This window comes from Brachyistius frenatus, unplaced genomic scaffold (assembly GCF_029030835.1).
Source record: "Brachyistius frenatus isolate BFR_SWC_R1_liver_20210118 unplaced genomic scaffold, ASM2903083v1 Contig_339, whole genome shotgun sequence".
Taxonomy (NCBI): domain Eukaryota; kingdom Metazoa; phylum Chordata; class Actinopteri; family Embiotocidae; genus Brachyistius; species Brachyistius frenatus.
Window position 1 is genome coordinate 58,836 of NW_027210938.1, and position 18,352 is coordinate 77,187.

Sequence of the window (18,352 nt, forward strand, 5' to 3'; positions counted from 1 at the left end):
GAGTGTCACAAACCGCAATACCAGCGAGTGCCACTAGAGGTCGGCTCCAAAAAGCCTCCGGCTCCATAGACTCCCATTCAACTTCTCTCATCAAATCCAAAGTGAATAAAATGTGTCCATCAGTTATCTCGGTGTTGTTAGCTAAAGTCACTCCTTCTTCTTAGTTTTCTGGAGGTCCATCTGAAAATAATCCCTCATTAATGAGATATTGGGCCTAAAAAAACTGTATGTTTGAGGGCGTGTCTGTTTGATTGACAGGCCTGTGGTGCAGTCAGATTTCCGCTATAGGTGGGCGGGGCTTAGTGTCCTCAAGTTCCCAGTCAGATCGAGTCAGATCCACCCAAGCGGCAACCAACAATGACGTCACCCGTTGGTTTGTTGAACGGCCGTTACGAAGCCTCGAGTTCGGATTTTGTCCGTCGCCATTTTCCTAGTTCGCTAGTTTTGGAGCAGGAAGTGACCATATTTGGACGAGCTGGGCGGAGGAGCCAGCGGTGGATCTGACTCGATCTGATTGGAGAACCCGACAATGCTACGCCCCGCCCACCGATAGCTGTAACCTGACTGCACCACAGGCCTGTCAATCAAACAGACACGCCCCCCCAAAACACATTTTATAATTTATTTTCAGTTTTTTAATGACGGGATTATTTTCAGATGGACCGTCAGAAAAACTAATAAAGAGGAGCGACTTTAGCGAAGAACACCGAGACAACTTGTGGAGACATTCTATTGTAATTTGTGTGATCACATCCTTTTTGAAGAAAAACGACACAAGCAGGAAAGATCTATCACTTAATTTAGTTGGTTTTTTTGGTCAACACTCAAGTCGGTACGTCACTCAAACTTTTTTGCCGTCAAACCTCGGTGGCATTAAGCATTTTAAATTTCTCCGTCTCAGTTTTTTTATTTTTTATTATTACATTTCATTTAATTTCTTCTCACTCACCCGGTCTCCAGGCTTGACCAGCGGTTCTTGTTTGGTTCCCAGTTTGTGCAGCAGGTTGTACGCCACCTTCACACTTCTGGACCAAAGTTTACCTGCAAGCAGATTCAAAAGGATTAATCGCACCCGATAACTCAGGCAGACGAGGTTAACAGTTCCAGCATGAGGTCTCCGGTTTGAACCGATAACGAGTCTAAGATGGTATTTCTCAAATACGGGGTCGACTGTCAGGCAACTTATTTTTTGTAACCCTATAAAAAACATGAAAGAAAACATGACATCATGAGTCCTCCTGTGCAAGAAGTTACAACGATGTCGTGTCACTCAGCTTTTGAACTTTCATATGTTTCCCCTCGCGAGTGGATCACAGATTTCATAACGTACAACGAACCAAACGCACCTCAGCACATAAGTAGATACTTGACTTCAAAATATCTACACTGATGTACACTATTTCCTTTTTATTTCAGTGCTCATACAACTTTAAGCAACATCCCTTCAAATCCTTTGAAAAAGAGGCAGTTTTAAAAATATATATCCAGGTTCCAGAAGGTGTTTCTCTAAATAACTGCTGCTTTAAATATCTCCCCGTTCCTATAAAGTCATTAAATATTATCAAATCTCTCTGATCAGTTTCATTTTCGCTGCCAGCTCTGCTCATTAATGCCGTAACTCACAGCAACAATAGAATCAATTTCCTTCCCTTTTTTTCCCTTAATTCAGACTGGCAGACGCAGATATTATGCATGAGCAATCCAGCATGAATTCCTTGTTGTTTTTCCACTGCTAAATTACTTTCTTATTTTTTTTCCAGAACTAATGAATTGAAGAAGAGAGAGAGAGAAAAAAAAGGAGCGCTTTGGGATGCCGGGAGGAAAATAGACTGTTAGGAGAACTTCAAACTAACAACAGGTATATATACTGCAGTTTAGAAAACCACAAATCTGCCATTTGTGTCTTCGAAGGGTATAAACTCTTTATTTTTCTAAATGTAAACCTCGTAAGTGATGCCAGGAGAGTGCGTATAAGCTGCCTAAAATCTGCCTAGCAACTGCTGACATGCTTCATCACGGTGTTTGGTTGGAGACGGCCAATCGGCTGGCAACGCTTATCTTCAGCGATGATAACTGAAACAAACTGTAACGACCCGTCAACTCTGCCTAGATCAACAAAAATATGCTTTTATAACGGTATAACGTGTCATACAACGCTGCCATGTGATTGGACGAGCTCCACTTGAAGAAGTTCAAACTGGATCAAGGTTACAGGTTGCCGATACACTTCAATTAAATTTGATCTATATAGCACCAAATCACAACACAGATTATTTCATGGCCCTTAACACATTAAAGTCCTTAAAGCAGCACTTTACAGCATCATACAGAGAAACCCAACAATTCAACGATTCCCACGAGGTATCAGGGAAAAACTCTCTTAACAGGACAAAACCTCCAACAGAAGGAAGGAAAAACTTTCTTTTAACAGGAAGAAACTTCCAACAGAAGGAAGGAAAAACTAGGATGTATAATAGAAAATATAAACCCTCAGTATCTTCATTCCCTGATATCTATAAAGAGGAGCAGCAGGAGCAGGAACTAATGAGACCGGCACTGATAATCGTGAGCCGGGATGACGTTACTATAATCTACCGACGAAAGACACACCGTGAAAAGCAGCATCATGTCAGGTGTTTTTAAAGAGGATTTACAGAAAAAACAAAAACACTCCAAACTGCACACACAGATAATCAAAGACAGACATGAAAAGAAGAAACATCACAGAGAAATGAAAAAAGTTCCGTCCGCATGCTGCACAGAAATCCTGAGCATCACTAACGGATAATGTGATTAGTTGGTAAATAACATCGTCCGTGCTGTTTACAAGAGCATCAAAGCTTGTTTGAAACCTTTTTTATTTTTTATTTGTTTAATTATTATTATGAAGAGAAGTGACCTCTGCTGCCTGTTTCTGAGGGGGGTCATCTGCAGTGCAGCCTGCTGAGGGGTTGAGTTTAAGGGTGGCGGGGGGGGGGGGGGATTCTGTACATCATGAATTCTCTCTGTTCTCCCGGGAGTGTGTGTGTGTGTGTGGGGGGGGGGGGGGACGACTCGACAGGAGGAAACAAAAACAAGTTTGTCTTTTTCGTTGTTGGCCCACATCAAAGGGGGAAGACACGACAGGAATGGAAGATAAAGGAGAGGCTGAGATTTTAGATGCAGCACTGCACATCACACACACACACACACACACACACACACACACACACACACACACACACACACACACACACACACACACACACACACACACACACACACACACACACACACAAGATCTCACCATGTTTTTTTGTCTCTCTGGTGGCAGACTCCTGAGCGCTGGCTGCAGACATTTCACAGTCTGGTGAGCGCTCGTATCGCCTCATCATCAGCAGCGAGCTCGCTCCGCACAAAATCAGTGTGTTCAGACACACACACACACACACACACACACACACACACACACACACACACACACACACACACACACACACACACACACACACACACACACAAACTGCACGCTTGGACGTCGATGCTCCCGCGATAAAGTTTCTGCCTCTTCATGTTAATCCTCCGGGCTGATGGTTGTTTGTGTGTGTGTGTGTGTGTGTGTGTGTGTGTGTGTGTGTGTGTGTGTGTGTGTGTGTGTGTGTGTGTGTGTGTGGAACAAATGTGCATTAACACCACGGCAACATCAACAGGGGTGGGAAGCAGATAAATAATTTACTGTCTGTTACTTCAAATCCAACTTTTTTTTTTGCTTTTTCCGTCACGCAGCCCGAGATCTCGTCCACTAGTGGATAGCGTGTCAGTGTCACGCTTCGCCTCGCTTAGGCGTGAAAATTACATGCATGTAGCTAAGGCACCGAAAACCACGTAATTCGTTTTTATAGAAAAGATCATGGTTTAATGGTTTGGATTCAAATAAGTAATTTTATTAAATTTTACATATGTCATGGAACTTACTTAAGATACGTTACATAAATATATGTAAAATATTTTACATTTGTAAGACACGATATATAAAAGTGGACGTAGTTTTATGGGTCTGAAAAATGGTTCCGATGCAGAAGTGTCTTCAGCTGCAATACCACTGAGTGCCACTAGAGGTCGGCTCCAAAAAGCCTCCGGCTCCATAGACTCCCATTCAACTTCTCTCATCAAATCCAAAGTGAATAAAATGTGTCCATCAGTTCTCTCGGTGTTGTTAGCTAAAGTCACTCCTTCTTCTTAGTTTTCTGGAGGTCCATCTGAAAATAATCCCTCATTCATTAGAAAAGAAGATTCAAGAAGACCTGTTTTTGGGGGCGTGTCTGTTTGATTGACAGGCCTGTGGTGCTGTCAGGTTCCAGAGTCAGATCCACCGCTGGCTCCTCCCCCAGCTCGTCCAAATATGGTCACTAATAATATCCCTCTTCTTACAGCATTTATTCTAACGCCTGTTGCAACAAATGCGCATTATACAATAATCACTTTGCAGCGAATGTTTTGTATTTCACATCAAATCCCCACACGGAGGGAATTTGCAAGCTAAAAATAATTTTATGAAACTGACACTTCCACTATTCATCGATATAAACAGTTTGTAATTAGTTTTTTGGCACCTCGTTTCCTGCTTGCCTTTTCTTTTCCATCCTTTCATTTTTCTTTTGTATTCTTTTCATCTTGGTTCCCTTTCTTTTTTATTCCATCATCCATTCATCTTTCATGTATTTTTCTCCTCTCTTATTGCTCATATCTTTCAGTTTTCCTTTCCTTTGCTCTTTCTTTTCTCCCATCTTCACTTCCTTCATGGTGTCACTTTTTTTCCAGTCTACTTCCTTTCTTCCTTTCTTGTCTAACATTTGCCTTTTGCTGAAAGTCTTCAGAATTGGATATACGAGGTTTTCAAAAGGCAGCAAATCAAAACTCGATTTTATCTCGTGTAACAAAGTGATAACTAAAATTCACAACAGCTGGCTCCAACTCGGTGATGAAAACTGTAAAAGGAACTTTGGGAGAAAAAAAAAAGCCAGAATATTTGATTTGAGATAACGGAGCTTCCAACTCTACCCGTTTTTTAATTTTTTTTTTAATCATGCATACGTCACAACTTTTGATTAAAAATGACTGCTAATATATACATATATACATATATATATATATATATATATATATATAAAAAAGGAGCACAGACTTTTACTCTGTTAACGGTCTTTGTGGGACTTCGTTAAAAGGATTCGAGCACTTTCTACCGATTCATTCGGGTGCCGTTACAACGGAGAGGCTCGACTCTAAATTCATAAAGACCAGAGAGATTCTGTTCACGGCGGCTAAATCTCTTCACGCGCCCTTCGGACCCGAAGCGGTTTCCTCGGCCGCCGTTGCGGCGGCTGGTGCACGTCGGCTTATCGGCAAATATTACTGGTTAACCCCGTCGCGTACTTAAAGTGGATTTATTCCTCTGCCTTACATGATGTTAGTGTAGCGGAGCAGCAGCTGCCTCCAACGTAGGAACTTATAGTTCAGTCAGACCTTAAAAAAAACCCCAGTTATCACATTATTTTATTCACTTTCTGAATAAAGTGAATAATAGATTTAGAGGTTCTTTGTCAGAATTTGCTAAAGAGGTCTTCAGAGATCCAGTTTTTTTTTCATCTTTTTTCTAACCCGGTCCAAATTGTGTATAGGTTAACTAGATGTATAAAGTCTGGTTCTATTTTGTGTCTTTGAATCTGCGTATTTAAAACTTGGATTTAAAACTTGGATTCGAGCACATTCGCTATGATTCACTATAATTTAGCTTCACTGCATTAAGAATTACGTTTAATGATCCTCAGGTCTATTTTAAGCAGTTCTCGACTGTCCTCTGTTGCTTGTTGTTGATAGTTATTTTGTCCCTCTGAGATATCGCGATCTTACGATCACAATAACTGATGTGAATTAGACCAATTTCGACCAAATTTCGACCAGTTTGTGGGAACTTGCTATTTTGGAAAAAGAAATCCCCTAATTTTCTCCGCAATAGACGCATTCAACAAAAGCTCTGCTGAAGGTCATTATGGCACCGAGTAAGACAATGAAACTTGATTTTAGCAAAACAAACCTCACGTGAGATGACCGGGGGAAAAAAATGCTAAACCCGGAAGTGACGAGGTTTCTGGGAAATGTAGTCTGTTCAGTAGAATTAGTTTACCAATTGTCGCAATTCTCTGTCAATCTAGTATGTTAAATTACACAAGTTTCAGACACTCTTCCAATTGTATTCTGCACTTTTTTTTGGTGCATACATTATGTAATTAATTAATATTACTTCAAAAAAAGAACTTATTTTTACAGCAGATACAGCCTATGTATTCAATATTACAGTCCCAGACGGTGTTTTGTAAAGCTGAGCCCCATGATTGACTCTTGACTCTTTCAATTTTAGGTCAAACTATAAAAAAAAAAAAATCTCATTTTTTCTCAACTTCTCCCTCAATTTTAACAGAAAAGAATCACATACAGCAAAACAATTGCATCATACTTTTTCTCAAAAACTTCCTACGAATACATACAAATGACTAAATCATAAAGTCAGGACTGAAACTCTGCGGGAGAAGCTTTTAAGAAGTTTACTTTTTATGACCTGCCGAGACGGCAGGAAGTCACTCAAAACACATGAAATAATTCATTTAAAAACACTTTCTGAAAAAGCTGGACCTCTGGGATAAAAAAAAAAAAACAACAACTTTCCTTCCCTCTGAAGCTGAGCAGCTCTCCTTGAAGCATCTTTTTTCACACTTTAGTAATGTGCTTAGTGCTCTGTCTGGCTGCCATTAGGGGAATTATGCTCACACAGCGGGTGTTAAACATTGTTTGGTGCTTCAGTTAATCAGCTTGGGAAAGCCACCATATGTGCTGAGAAACAGGATGCAATTCAGAGGAAAACACTGTTTAATTCATACAGTACAAAGTATTAGTGTTTACCAGTGTGTTACGACAGTGTATTGACTACGATGATTGATTTCTGTGTGCAGGGAGGTCATGCGGGGTGTCAAGTTATGCAAGTGTTTGTGTAAATGCACATAAAGTTTAGTGTAACTTCAGCTGCAACAAAAATGACTGGAGGACTTTTGACAAAACAAATGTCTGATGAAATTTCTTGTATGACTGCTGGGTGGAAAAAAGCTCCTTTTCTTAGTAAAAAAAACAAAAATCCAAAACCAGGTACTGAAAGTGATATCCAGCGATAATTTTAAAAACGTTGACTGAGCTAAAAAGCTGCCACTCAAATACAAGCATTTTCCATCACCGGACGCATCACGATCGGGAGTTCACATTTAAAAATGTACTTACAAAATTCAATTTATTCACTTATTTCACGTGGAAATTAAATGCTAGCGAGTAAAAAGTGAAAAAGTAGATATTTCAATGGATTTTACAGCTGAATTTTTTTTCTCTTCAATCACATACATTCCACAGTGAAGGCTTTTAAACACTAGGGGGCGTTTTTTCGTACGAGTAATTATTTGCAAGTACAGTAAAATAATTTCCGACTTGTTTTTGTCATGAGTAATTTCGCAAAAAAAGCGTTGATAATGCGACTTTTTTGAGTTTTTTGCACCATGAGTAACAGCATCAACCAATCAGAGGGTGCGTTTCAGGTATTGCATCATTCTGAGTTTCTGAGTTCGTAAATGTTCATCCGGTTGCTACTTGAGGCTGACATGCGGAGGGATTTACAGAAAGAGCATCAGGGCTACAGTACATCACGTTAAAACATCTCCACGTAGTTTAAAAAGACGACGGAGCTTGCGTTTACAACAGTATTGAACCTTTCCTCAAAAAATTGGCAAAAAAATACATTTTTAAAACCGGATATAACGCGCTTCAATATTTTGTGATGTTTATCCATCTCCGGTCTGTAAGGACCTCGACGCCGTGTGGAGACGTAGCTTACCGTAGGTGAGCACGTAGAGCGGCTTGCCGTTGGTGTCCATGGTGGTGAGACAGGGGGCCTTCGGAGAGATGGTGCCCCACCTCTGCAGGGCCGCCTCTAGAGACGGGGGCCAGTTGGTCACCACGCCCAGCTGCTCGCCCTGCATGGCCGCCATCTGGGCCCCCTCGGCCTTGGGCTGGTTGGGGTCTGGCTGCTGGACTGCGGAGGGGTGGGGTGGGGGGTGGACATTATATTTTTACACATTTTTATGATTTGAAAACATTGCCAGCGAGGCGTTTGGCTACCACGGTTTTAGAACAACAACCTCATACAAAAGGTTTGGTTAATGCTGCTATAAACCTTTTAATCAATTTCTATATATTATTATAGAATATCAAAATGATAATACAGTATTTTTTTGGCCAAATAATCATATTGTCCTTTGACTGTCTTTGAACACTGTGTGCACAGAGAATAATACAAGTTTCACCCCCGTGGTATCTCGGCTGTATCACAGAATATTCACAGGAAAGAGCTTTTAATAACGTGGCAATGAATTTTAACGACACCCTGAACCAAACTGTGCCTTTCCGACATTTGCTATTCAGGCTTAAATTATGAATTAACTTCTGGCTCTGCAGCGTTTGATACTGAAAACAGAAGGAAATATTCATCAGTTCGACTCTGTTAGGCTTTGTCACAGCAGGCTTTCAGGGATTGGGTTTTTTGGCGATGGCGATTTGTCTGCGCGGATTCTTTTTCAGCGGCAATATTTTTTACCACCTTGACATGAGAAGAAAGGCAGAATGAAGCCACGCCCCTTTTCCATATCAACAAATAATTTATTAGAAAATAAGTGAAAAGAAAAATGACTTTGTGAAATTATCAGCGTGAGGAAATCTACCAAAAATGACCCCCCCCAAAAAAAATTGGTTTTGAGAAATTGTCATTAATGTGCAGGGTGAGTTTTTTGTTTGGAAGAGGCGGAGCTTACAACCTGCAGTTATATTATAAGTATTCTACTAATCTGTGCAACAGCCAGCATTTCCTCTGCTCACAATTTAGCAAAATTACTGCGATTTTGCCGCAAAAAATGTCGTGAACGGAAGCTCTGCTGAAAGTATTACAGCATAAAGTTGTCTTTCCAAACAAAACTCGCTTTTTTAACGAAACATAACTCATCATTCATAATCAGCACGGCTTTGCTCGCTTTCCTCTCGTCGCCCAAAATCAACTTCTGATAACAAATAACATTAAAAAAAAATGTATCGCAACAATCAGTTGTTTGTAGTGATGTTCTGGTCGCCACCTCTTTTCCTCTTTTTTTTTTTTTTTTTTCTGGATAAAGCGTAAAGACGTTACCCTCCAGAAGCTCCTCGAAGTCGTCGACAAAAAACTCCCTCAACGGCGGCCGTTTGGGTCTCTTCAACGTGTTGACGAGCTGCTGTATTTTGGCTGAAACTCTGCTGCTGACTGGAACACCTGTGGAGCACAAAAACACACACACACACACACACACACACACACACACACACACACACACACACACACACACACACACACACACACACACACACACACACACACACACACACACACATTTTCAAGTCGCGGCCTTGACTTTCTGTTTGTGCTGCACGTGTGAATCAGTCGCTGCTTTCAGACATCCTGAGTGCCTCCCCGCCGTTTCATCTGTCACGTACAAAAAAATATAAAACCAGCGCCAACTTTCAAATCTACATCAAAGCGCCCTCGAGTGAGCAATCAACGGAGCCGCCGCCGTACACGACACTCGAAGCCAAAGTGGCATACGGGATATGAGGCGTGGGCCTCCGAATTGCTCTTTCATTAAGGCTGATTTTTTTTCAACCCGTGTGATCTGGAGATGCTCCGGCAGACTCGGTTCGGGCTTCACGGTGAGCCGAAGACGTTACTGAGTGTCGGCAAAGTCAACATTTAGTCTGTAAAATGCTGCGGCTAGAAGGCAGCGGATGCTCTAAAGATACATCCTGAATTTTTCAAGTCATTAATGGAACACTTTTATCATACCAGTTAGCTTCAGCGGATTTGCGCCGCAGCTTTTCTCTGATTGGTCCATCTGAGGCCAATTCATTAACCAATCACAGAGTAGCGATGGGACTACTTATTATTATTATTATTATTATTTCAACCTGAAAAAGCGTAAAAAGTTTTGTTATTTGTCCTCATTGAAATTTTCCAAAACAGCACTAAAGCTTTTTAATTTCTACCAATCGTTTATTTAATTTGTTTGATTTATTCTCAAAAGTTACGAAGGAAGAAGGCATGCTGGGAAACGGGAGGGGAGGAGCCCAAGTGAAATAAACACACTTTTATTTGTTATAATTAAATGCATTGAAATCTGCTTAAAACAGTCTGATGTTTGTATTTATGTCACAAAAATTTCCGTGGATCAGTTTTGATGGATGAACCTGAAATGAACTCGTCTCATTTTGATTTATACTTTAAAAGGTTCTACAGGTGGAAAATTCTCCAGTCGAAATTTGGTCTAAAGGCCTTTCAGAGAAACTTTCCACAGTTTTAATACGGAATAAATGAAGTTTCCAGACCTGGACGGGACACGGAGACCGAGCTCATATTGTTTCTCACTCTTCTTGTGTCCCGGTTCCGACTCACCGTCTCCGGTCTCCATCAGCTCGGCGTTGCCGTACTTGGGCGTCTGTCTCTGGGCCGCGGTGCCGGCGCCGGGGGCCCTCTCCACCTGGATCCCGTCGGCGGTGGCGTTGGCGGTGTTGTTGGTGTAGCTGGTGACATCCGGAGGCGCCGAGTGGTTCTCTGGGACGTGAGAAAACAAAAACAGCACTGGTAAAAAAATGTCACCGAGCTGTGGGACGTAACGGTTAATTATGTAGTTAACAGACAGGTCAAACGCTCAGAGGTCATACGAGTGTTTACACCAGTTAAAATGGGAATTATCAGAAAGTTTACACTTGTTTATGCTGAAAATGTCAGTTGTAAAAACTAAAAACTAGGTAAAAAAAAAAATATTACAAACCAGCTAACACTTAAGACGTTGAAGTCGTGGCACTTTTCGAAGGATATGATGTGGAGTTGTTTTAGTTGGGAAATCGCTAAAGGGACGTGAAACTGATGAAAGCAGTTGAGGTGTGAGCTGAAGTGTAAATGCTGAAAGCAGCTGAGGATCCATTAAATTAAAAGTGTTGTAAACAGCGGAGACGTCAGCTGAAAGGTTACATTTTTTTAAAGGGTATCTTATTCTGTTAAATAAGTAAAAAGAAAACCCTGATTCCTAAACCGGTAGAAACTGAGTTCGATGTTTTAACTCAAGTTTGAAATTTATTGCTTAAAACAGACCTGAAACACGGAGATAAAAAAACAGACAGCGAGAAGCAGCAAGAAAAAGAAAATTGACAAAGGAACTAAAGAACAAAATCCTCCGACTTCCTGGAGTGAAACTTTCAGGAAAAGGATGTTTGGACCTTGAAGATCTGACACACAAATACACACGGGAAAAAAAATCCACCAGAACCAGAATAAAGTAATTCGTCACTGATCGAAGAGCCTCCGAGAATATCTGGTTTCAAACGATCCGCCTCTCACCGAAAGAAAAATAAATACAAATAATAATAAATTTCCCCTTGACGGACACGTTTTTTTTTGTTGTCGGCCGTTTCTCAGCCTCTTTTTATGGCACGTTTAGATCCCGTTTCAACCTCTGATGTTTCAAAGCTTCCCGCCGCGCCTCAAATTCTTCCCATTTACCTCTTTTCATGAAGCTCGGCTGCAGTTCGACAACAACAAAAAACACCAAACGGTGTTTACGGCGAGCCGTCGCTGCGACGGGACGGAGCGTGACGCGATGCGAGGCGACGGATGCGTGTCGGCGTCTCGCTTAACCGGGAGCGCTCGCCTCGGTTTAATCCAATAGCGCTGCGTCGCTATGACAACCGACCGATTCGGTTGGCACATCTCCGCATCGCTTGTCGCTGCTGCGTTTTACATTTTTTTATCGTGTTATAATCGATCAGGTTGCAGCGTCGCAAAGCTGCCGACGGTCCGCCGAGGATGATTCAGCGCTACGGACGAGTTTCTGGTCGCTGCTTAATTTATCGTTTGGGGGGGCGGGGGGGGGGGGTCATAGGTCAGATTGTGGAACGGCAAACTGCAGACCTCGGGGGGGATTAAAAAAAGCAGCGTGATCAGGTTCAGCTATTCTTGGTGGAACAACAGTGTCTAGAAACACAGAGAAACTGAACAGATAGAGAAAGAAAGGCAGCAGAAAGTAGACCGAGTCCTTTCAGAGATTCAGATTTCTCCCTCGACTGCATCGGACCGGCAGCCTCTTCGCTTTCACTTCTCTTAAAACAGCCCCTCAGAGGAATGGATGCCACTTTGGATGATTTAAAAGCAAAACCCTCGCCTCCGCTCCCCGTCCTCCTCCTCCTCCTCCTCCTCTCAGCTTCCCACGCGCCGCTCCGCCGCTTCGGTTGATGACCGGAGGATAAAAAGGAGGATCGAGCTACTTGGAGCCCCGTCGCAGCGTCGCAGCGTCGCAGCGCGAAGGTTCCCGGTCGCAGCCGAGGGGGTCGAACTCAATGTTTGTTGGGTCTGAACCTGCAGTCTGGCATTTTGGCCTTCGCCATGTTGGTTGTTTTTTTTTTTTTAGCCAGAAGTGACCATATTTGGATGAGCTAAGGGGAGGAGTCAAGGACATTATGCCCCACCCATCAATACAGGAAACCTGACTGCACCCCAGGCATGTCAAATTAAACTAGAGAATTGTATTGTAAATGTAAATGTATTTAAAACAAAGCTGCGTTTGACGCTTTTTTTGAATGGTAGTCTATTGGAGCCAGAGGATTTTTGGAGCCCCTCACCCTCTAGTGGCCCTCAGTGGTATTACACTTCGAGGCACAGACTTCCCTTTTCAAATCGTCCATTTTTATATCCAGTCCTGCCAGTCAACCACTGCCGTGCCTTCTTCCCTGGATTTACTTTGAGTTTATGAAGGTGCATTTTCCAGCCCTCCGTTTTTCAGGACATTTTCCGAGTTGAGCAGCGGAAACAGAAAAATCGCCCCCAATTCATTTTTTTTTACGCTCAAACATGAAGCAGATTCAGCAAATAATAAATGAAGTGTGAGAGTTTAACGTCGGTCGGTCGGTCTGCCAGTTCATCCCAAACCCGTTGGACGGAGTCGAGGTCGCGTTGAGGTCCTTCCACCCCAAACTTAAATTGTTGACTTTACTTCATCGGGGGGGGGAGGGGGGGGGCACAAACCACGAAAAACAAACCACACTTTTACTGCCTGCATTTTCTTTCCGACATCTCTATGACTCGAGCCCCATTTGTTGGGGGTCTATTTCTCCAGGGGAGGTGGGAGTGATTTTTTAATACCGCTCGTCCTGCCAGGCGACTTTAATCCCATCCAGAGCGCGTGTTAGTAATTTCCCACCTCATCTCCAGTAATAATTACAGCTGAAATGACCTCCTTTTGTTGTTGTTGTTGTTGTTGTTGTTGTTGCTTCGTCATCTTCCTGTAATTTAAATCTCATTCGGAGCAAATCGCCGAGATCCTTACGCGGGAAGAGAAACGTCATTCTCTTTTGCATTTTGTCGACTCAAAATAAAACTTTATAATATGCAACACGAGGGAAGTTAAAAATGTTGTCTGTCAATCAGTGGAATCATTGTAACACCAACTTAAAGGCCAACTGGGGAAACAATACAACAACAGACTGGGAGAGTCAACTACAAGTATCTACTGCTGTTAATAGCCTATATTTATTCATGGTTTCCCAAATTGGTGCCATTAAATTATGTTAAATTAACTATTCGCATTTCCTATTTGTAATCATCGAAGAAAACAGTTCTGAAGCACCTTTTTTTTTTTTCCTGGATTCTTGGATGTTTATTTGCTTTTTCTTGAGCTTTTTCCTTCCTGAACAACCGAGTTAAATCATGAGAATATTTTCTCGACCACCTCGCACATCACGTCACGTTAATCCCGTCCAAATGGGGCCTTTTGTGCAACAGGTAAACATACCGACGGCTTTTTAGTTTTTGTTAAATGCACCCAGACGTCTCGTCTGTCTCGTTCGTAACAGAAAAAAACGACTACAAGCGGAGAAATAAAACATTAGTGAGAGAGAAAACTGAGGGAGGATGATTTCTAGCGAATTCCAGCGAGGCGAACTTTAATCCGGACGCCGGCCGCATATCAACGCGGCAGCGCGCGGCGCGGCGCATGCTAATTCCTGCAGCTCGCCGTGCTTTCCGTCTCTGCAACATCTGGGCCGTCTGTTTCGACCTCCCTCCGAACTCGACGTGCACCCTCTGAAGTCGCGTGGTTGTTTATCTGTCGGGTGTGTGTTGTGTGTTTGTGTGTGTGTCCTGCTTTGGGGGCTATTTGTCAAGTAGTGTGTGTGTGTGTGTGTGTGTGTGTGTGTGTGTGTGAGTATATATACGCATATATGCGCAACACGCCCTCCGGTGACCTCGTCAGATCTTTTGCGGTGATGTGAGACGGCGTCCGAGGAGGACGGCGTTGAATGCCTCCTTCGCTGCTGGAATACCAATCAGTTGTTCCAGAATTCACTCTCCGTGACTTATCTTCATCAATATCACCGCGCAGTCTGCTTCAGTAAACGCTTTCAATAGAGAAACTATTTTATGTTTTTGGTGGACTGCAGGCTGCTGCTTCTTCTTTTTTTTATTATTATTTGGAAACATATCATGGCGAGAAGGAAAAAAGATTGGCGCTCAGAGAATTTTGCTTCCTCCACGAGATGATGGCGTGTCAGTGTCACGCTTTTCCTCACCCGGGCGTGTAAAGTACACACAAATGGCTGTATGGGGGACATCATGTGACGGAGGTTATTTGGCGAAGTCTGAAAGTTCAATTAAGGATGGAGGTTGAGGGGGTCGGGTTGAATTTTCACTCAGGAAACCAGGGTTTGAGTCTGTGACAAAGCAAAGTGGACATTTTTTTGGTGGCTGAACAACAGACTGTACATAAAAGTGGAAGAATCTTCCGGGTCTAAAAATATTAGGCTGATGCAGAAGTGCCTTAAGCTGCAATTCCACCGATGGCCACCAGACGTCGCCTCCTAAAAGAGTCCAACTCCGTAGACTCCCATTCAACTAAACATTAAAAAAAAAAAAAAAATTCCAAGGGGAATTTATATCCAGTCGGGCCTTGCCTTCAAATCAGACTTTTATCCTTTTAACTGAAGGGATTGTACCTCGAGAAAAACCGAGGCAGGATTTATAAAAAAAAAAATGCTACTTCGGCTCCTTTTGCTCGAATGAACAAGCGAGTCATCGCAGTAATGACCGCCCTGCAGTAAAAAGCCGCTCTCGCATCAGCGTGGCAGGACACTTGATGAATGACATCCAGGAACCTTCTGCTGCTCCTAAAGTCCTCGCTGAGTTTTCCCCTCCTGGCAGATATATACAGCCACAGTAAAATCCAGACAGGGGTGGGTGGGGGGGTGAGGTGGGGTGGGGAGGGTTGGGGCGGGGGAGCGCTCACCGGGCGGCCGCCTTAATCACATCGAGTACGGGAACTCTTCCAAAAGCTGCCGTTAATGGATTCGGAGTAGTTTTTTTCCGACAGTGACGAAAGGCTGATTAAAAGGTTTCGGTCTTAAACTATTTTTCTTGAAGTGATCGCTCGTCGTTTCGAGGGAGCCACTTCCATAAACGAAGAGCATCGTCTGCAGCCTCTTTACGGTGCCAGACGTCGAGTTGAACCTTTTCTCTTTTTTTGGTAACCAGACGAGAGAACAGGATACAAGTCTTTGAAACGCTATTTGTGATTTTTCAAGGTTTTTCAGAGCACCGCATCAAAAAACATGGACAGACACACAAAACTGTGTCCACCATCTGCTCTCTGGCCCAGATGAAAAGCTCCACATTTTCTTTTTTTGATAGCAGATTACCTCTGGCTGAGCAAACAAACAAAACATGCTGCATAATTAGACAAATCAATAAACAACGGGGAACAGAGGAGCCTTGAAAGAAAAATGAAAAACAGAGGGAGGAGTCTTTTATATATATATATTGTATATATATATATATAAAAAAAGCATTGTTGATTTTCATCATCAACAATTCGCACTCGCTTTTTTTTTTTTTTCATTTTCAGAAACTGCTTTCATGCGTCTACAGGAACGATGCTACGCCCATCCAGGTTAGCATCGGAGAATGGTTTTTCTCTTCCGCACGACTTTTCCACGACACGGCTGAGCACAGGTTCAACAACCGACTTCGAAACAGTTTCGAAGTTTTAGGTGGGAGCGGGTGGGGCGGGGGCGGGGGGGGGGGGGGGGGGGGGGGGGGCTACCCACGTTTTCCGGAGCTCATGCTACCGATCTCCGATCAACTTACCGGAGCGTCGCGGCCCAGAGTTTCCGTTCTGGACCGTGGCGGCCGGCGCCGCCCTCCGCCTCCTCATGGAGAGGTGGGCTAAAAAGCCTGCATGTGAGGAACAAGAGGGGGGGAGGAGGAGGGAGGAGGGAGGAGGGAGGATGGAGGGAGGAGGCTTGAAAAGCGCCGTTAGGATGGCGTCCCTCTCCGGAGGCTTTCCAATCCTGTATAACTCGGCAATATGACGATTTTCTTTTTTTGTACTTTTTATTTCCTGGTTTGAACGCCGGGGTTGTTTTTAATTTATTTATTTATTTATTTTTTATAAATAGAAAGAAAAACGAGTAAACTTTGCTCCGTCTTCTGCGTATCTCCCTTTGACTTGGGATTTGTTTTACTCGCAGCCGTTGTTTGGTTTATTTGCATCCAGCTGGAACGACGTCTTGATGCTTTGATGGAACTTGTATGAATGTAATTGCTTCCCTTTGTGTAGAGACAGAAAAATAAATACTATCAGACACTGCAGCTTTCCCCCGACGTGGAACAAACCACCTGTTAGATATCAGCTCAGTTAATACTCTTAAAAAGAAAGCTCTAAACATTTCTCTTCACTTTCACCTTTACCGAGCTGGTCTTGAAGCTCTCCTCCACTTTCAACTACAGTTCCTTTAAAATACATATCGCTTATTTTATATTGGAACTCTATTTGTGTTTAATTTGATGCATTTTATGTTTCGTATGCATCTTATTTCTTTTCTATATTTCTAAATGTTCCTTTATATCTGTTTTTAAGTGAAACACTGCGTGTGTGAAGCGCTTTGAGCTGAGTTTATTATTGTTATCATTATTACTATTATCATCCCTTCTCATCCTTATATTCAAGTTGTTCACCTTGATTTCACCTAATAAATCCTCAGGATTGTTTTTCCCGTTGACTTGCGTGCTCATAATAATCACATATCGTCGATACTAATATACGTTGAGGCTCTCAAGGAAAAAACCGGGTAAACTTATTTCTGTGCTCGAGATCTGAATCACAAGCGATAATCACACAGCAGAAACAACGAGCGTTTAAGTGCTCGTATCTGTTGAATAAAACACAGACACAGTTTGCTCCACCGAATCTAAACTCAGCACCAGATTTGTCGGCCGTGATCCCGAACACACACACACACACACACACACACACACACACACACACACACACACACACACACACACACACACACAAAAGAGGATCCGTAACCTGCTGGACGGATAAAAGGAGCGCCGACAAATTGGGGAGATACGAGGGAACAAAAAAAACTAAAGTTATTGGCACACAAGCACAGTTCTGATAAGAGCTGAATGAAAGAAGGAATTAATCTGCACGGAAAGCCATCTCCCTGAAGTATTCACACACACACACACACACACACACACACACACACACACACACACACACACACACACACACACACACACACACACACACACACACACACACACACACACACACACACACACACACACACACACACACACAATGAAACTTGGCCTGCTTCGACCTTGAGCAAGGAAATGAGAAACAGAGCTGCGACCCACACCTGTGCACACCGCAGAGGATTTCCTCTACGACACACACCGACTCAGTAACACACACACACACACACACACACACACACACACACACACACACACACACACACACACACACACACACACACACACACACACACACACACACACACACACAAAAGAGAAATTACAACAACATGATATGATGTAATGGAAATTTGCAAGTGTTTGAGGCTGCCGGGATAAAAAAAAAAAAAAAAAAAAAGCCTGAAAGATTCAAAACAACGTCAGCTGTCAATCACGGAGGCCGACGGGACGTTAAACAGCCGTCAAAACGTCCACCGCGAAGAAAACCGTCAACCGCCAAACACTCGTTACTAATTCCTGACACCTGGAGTCTGTTATCGGGCCGGTGTTCAGTTTCATTCACTGGGAAAAAAACAAAAGGTTCAAGGATAAAACTTCCAGGATCGGATTCATTACGAAAATGTCGATGGAAGCCGTCAGTCCTCCGCTAATATCCAACCAAGAAACAAC

General features: G+C 42.8%; 1 protein-coding gene across 6 annotated transcripts in view; it reads right to left on the reverse strand.

The window, feature by feature from the left end:
• LOC138635908 (disco-interacting protein 2 homolog C) overlaps positions 1 to 18,352 on the reverse strand; it is a 136,709-nt gene that overhangs the window by 33,666 nt on the left and 84,691 nt on the right. For 5 of the 6 annotated variants that reach the window (XM_069723625.1, XM_069723629.1, XM_069723626.1 and 2 more), the window contains exons 6-9: positions 10,544 to 10,702; positions 9,251 to 9,370; positions 7,910 to 8,107; positions 950 to 1,041 (exon numbers count right to left, since the gene is read on the reverse strand). In XM_069723625.1, the coding sequence (XP_069579726.1) occupies positions 950 to 1,041; positions 7,910 to 8,107; positions 9,251 to 9,370; positions 10,544 to 10,702 (569 nt within the window). Of the gene's footprint in view, positions 1 to 949; positions 1,042 to 7,909; positions 8,108 to 9,250; positions 9,371 to 10,543; positions 10,703 to 16,279; positions 16,367 to 18,352 lie in introns of all 6 variants that reach the window. The other variant, XM_069723630.1, reaches the window with a different exon arrangement.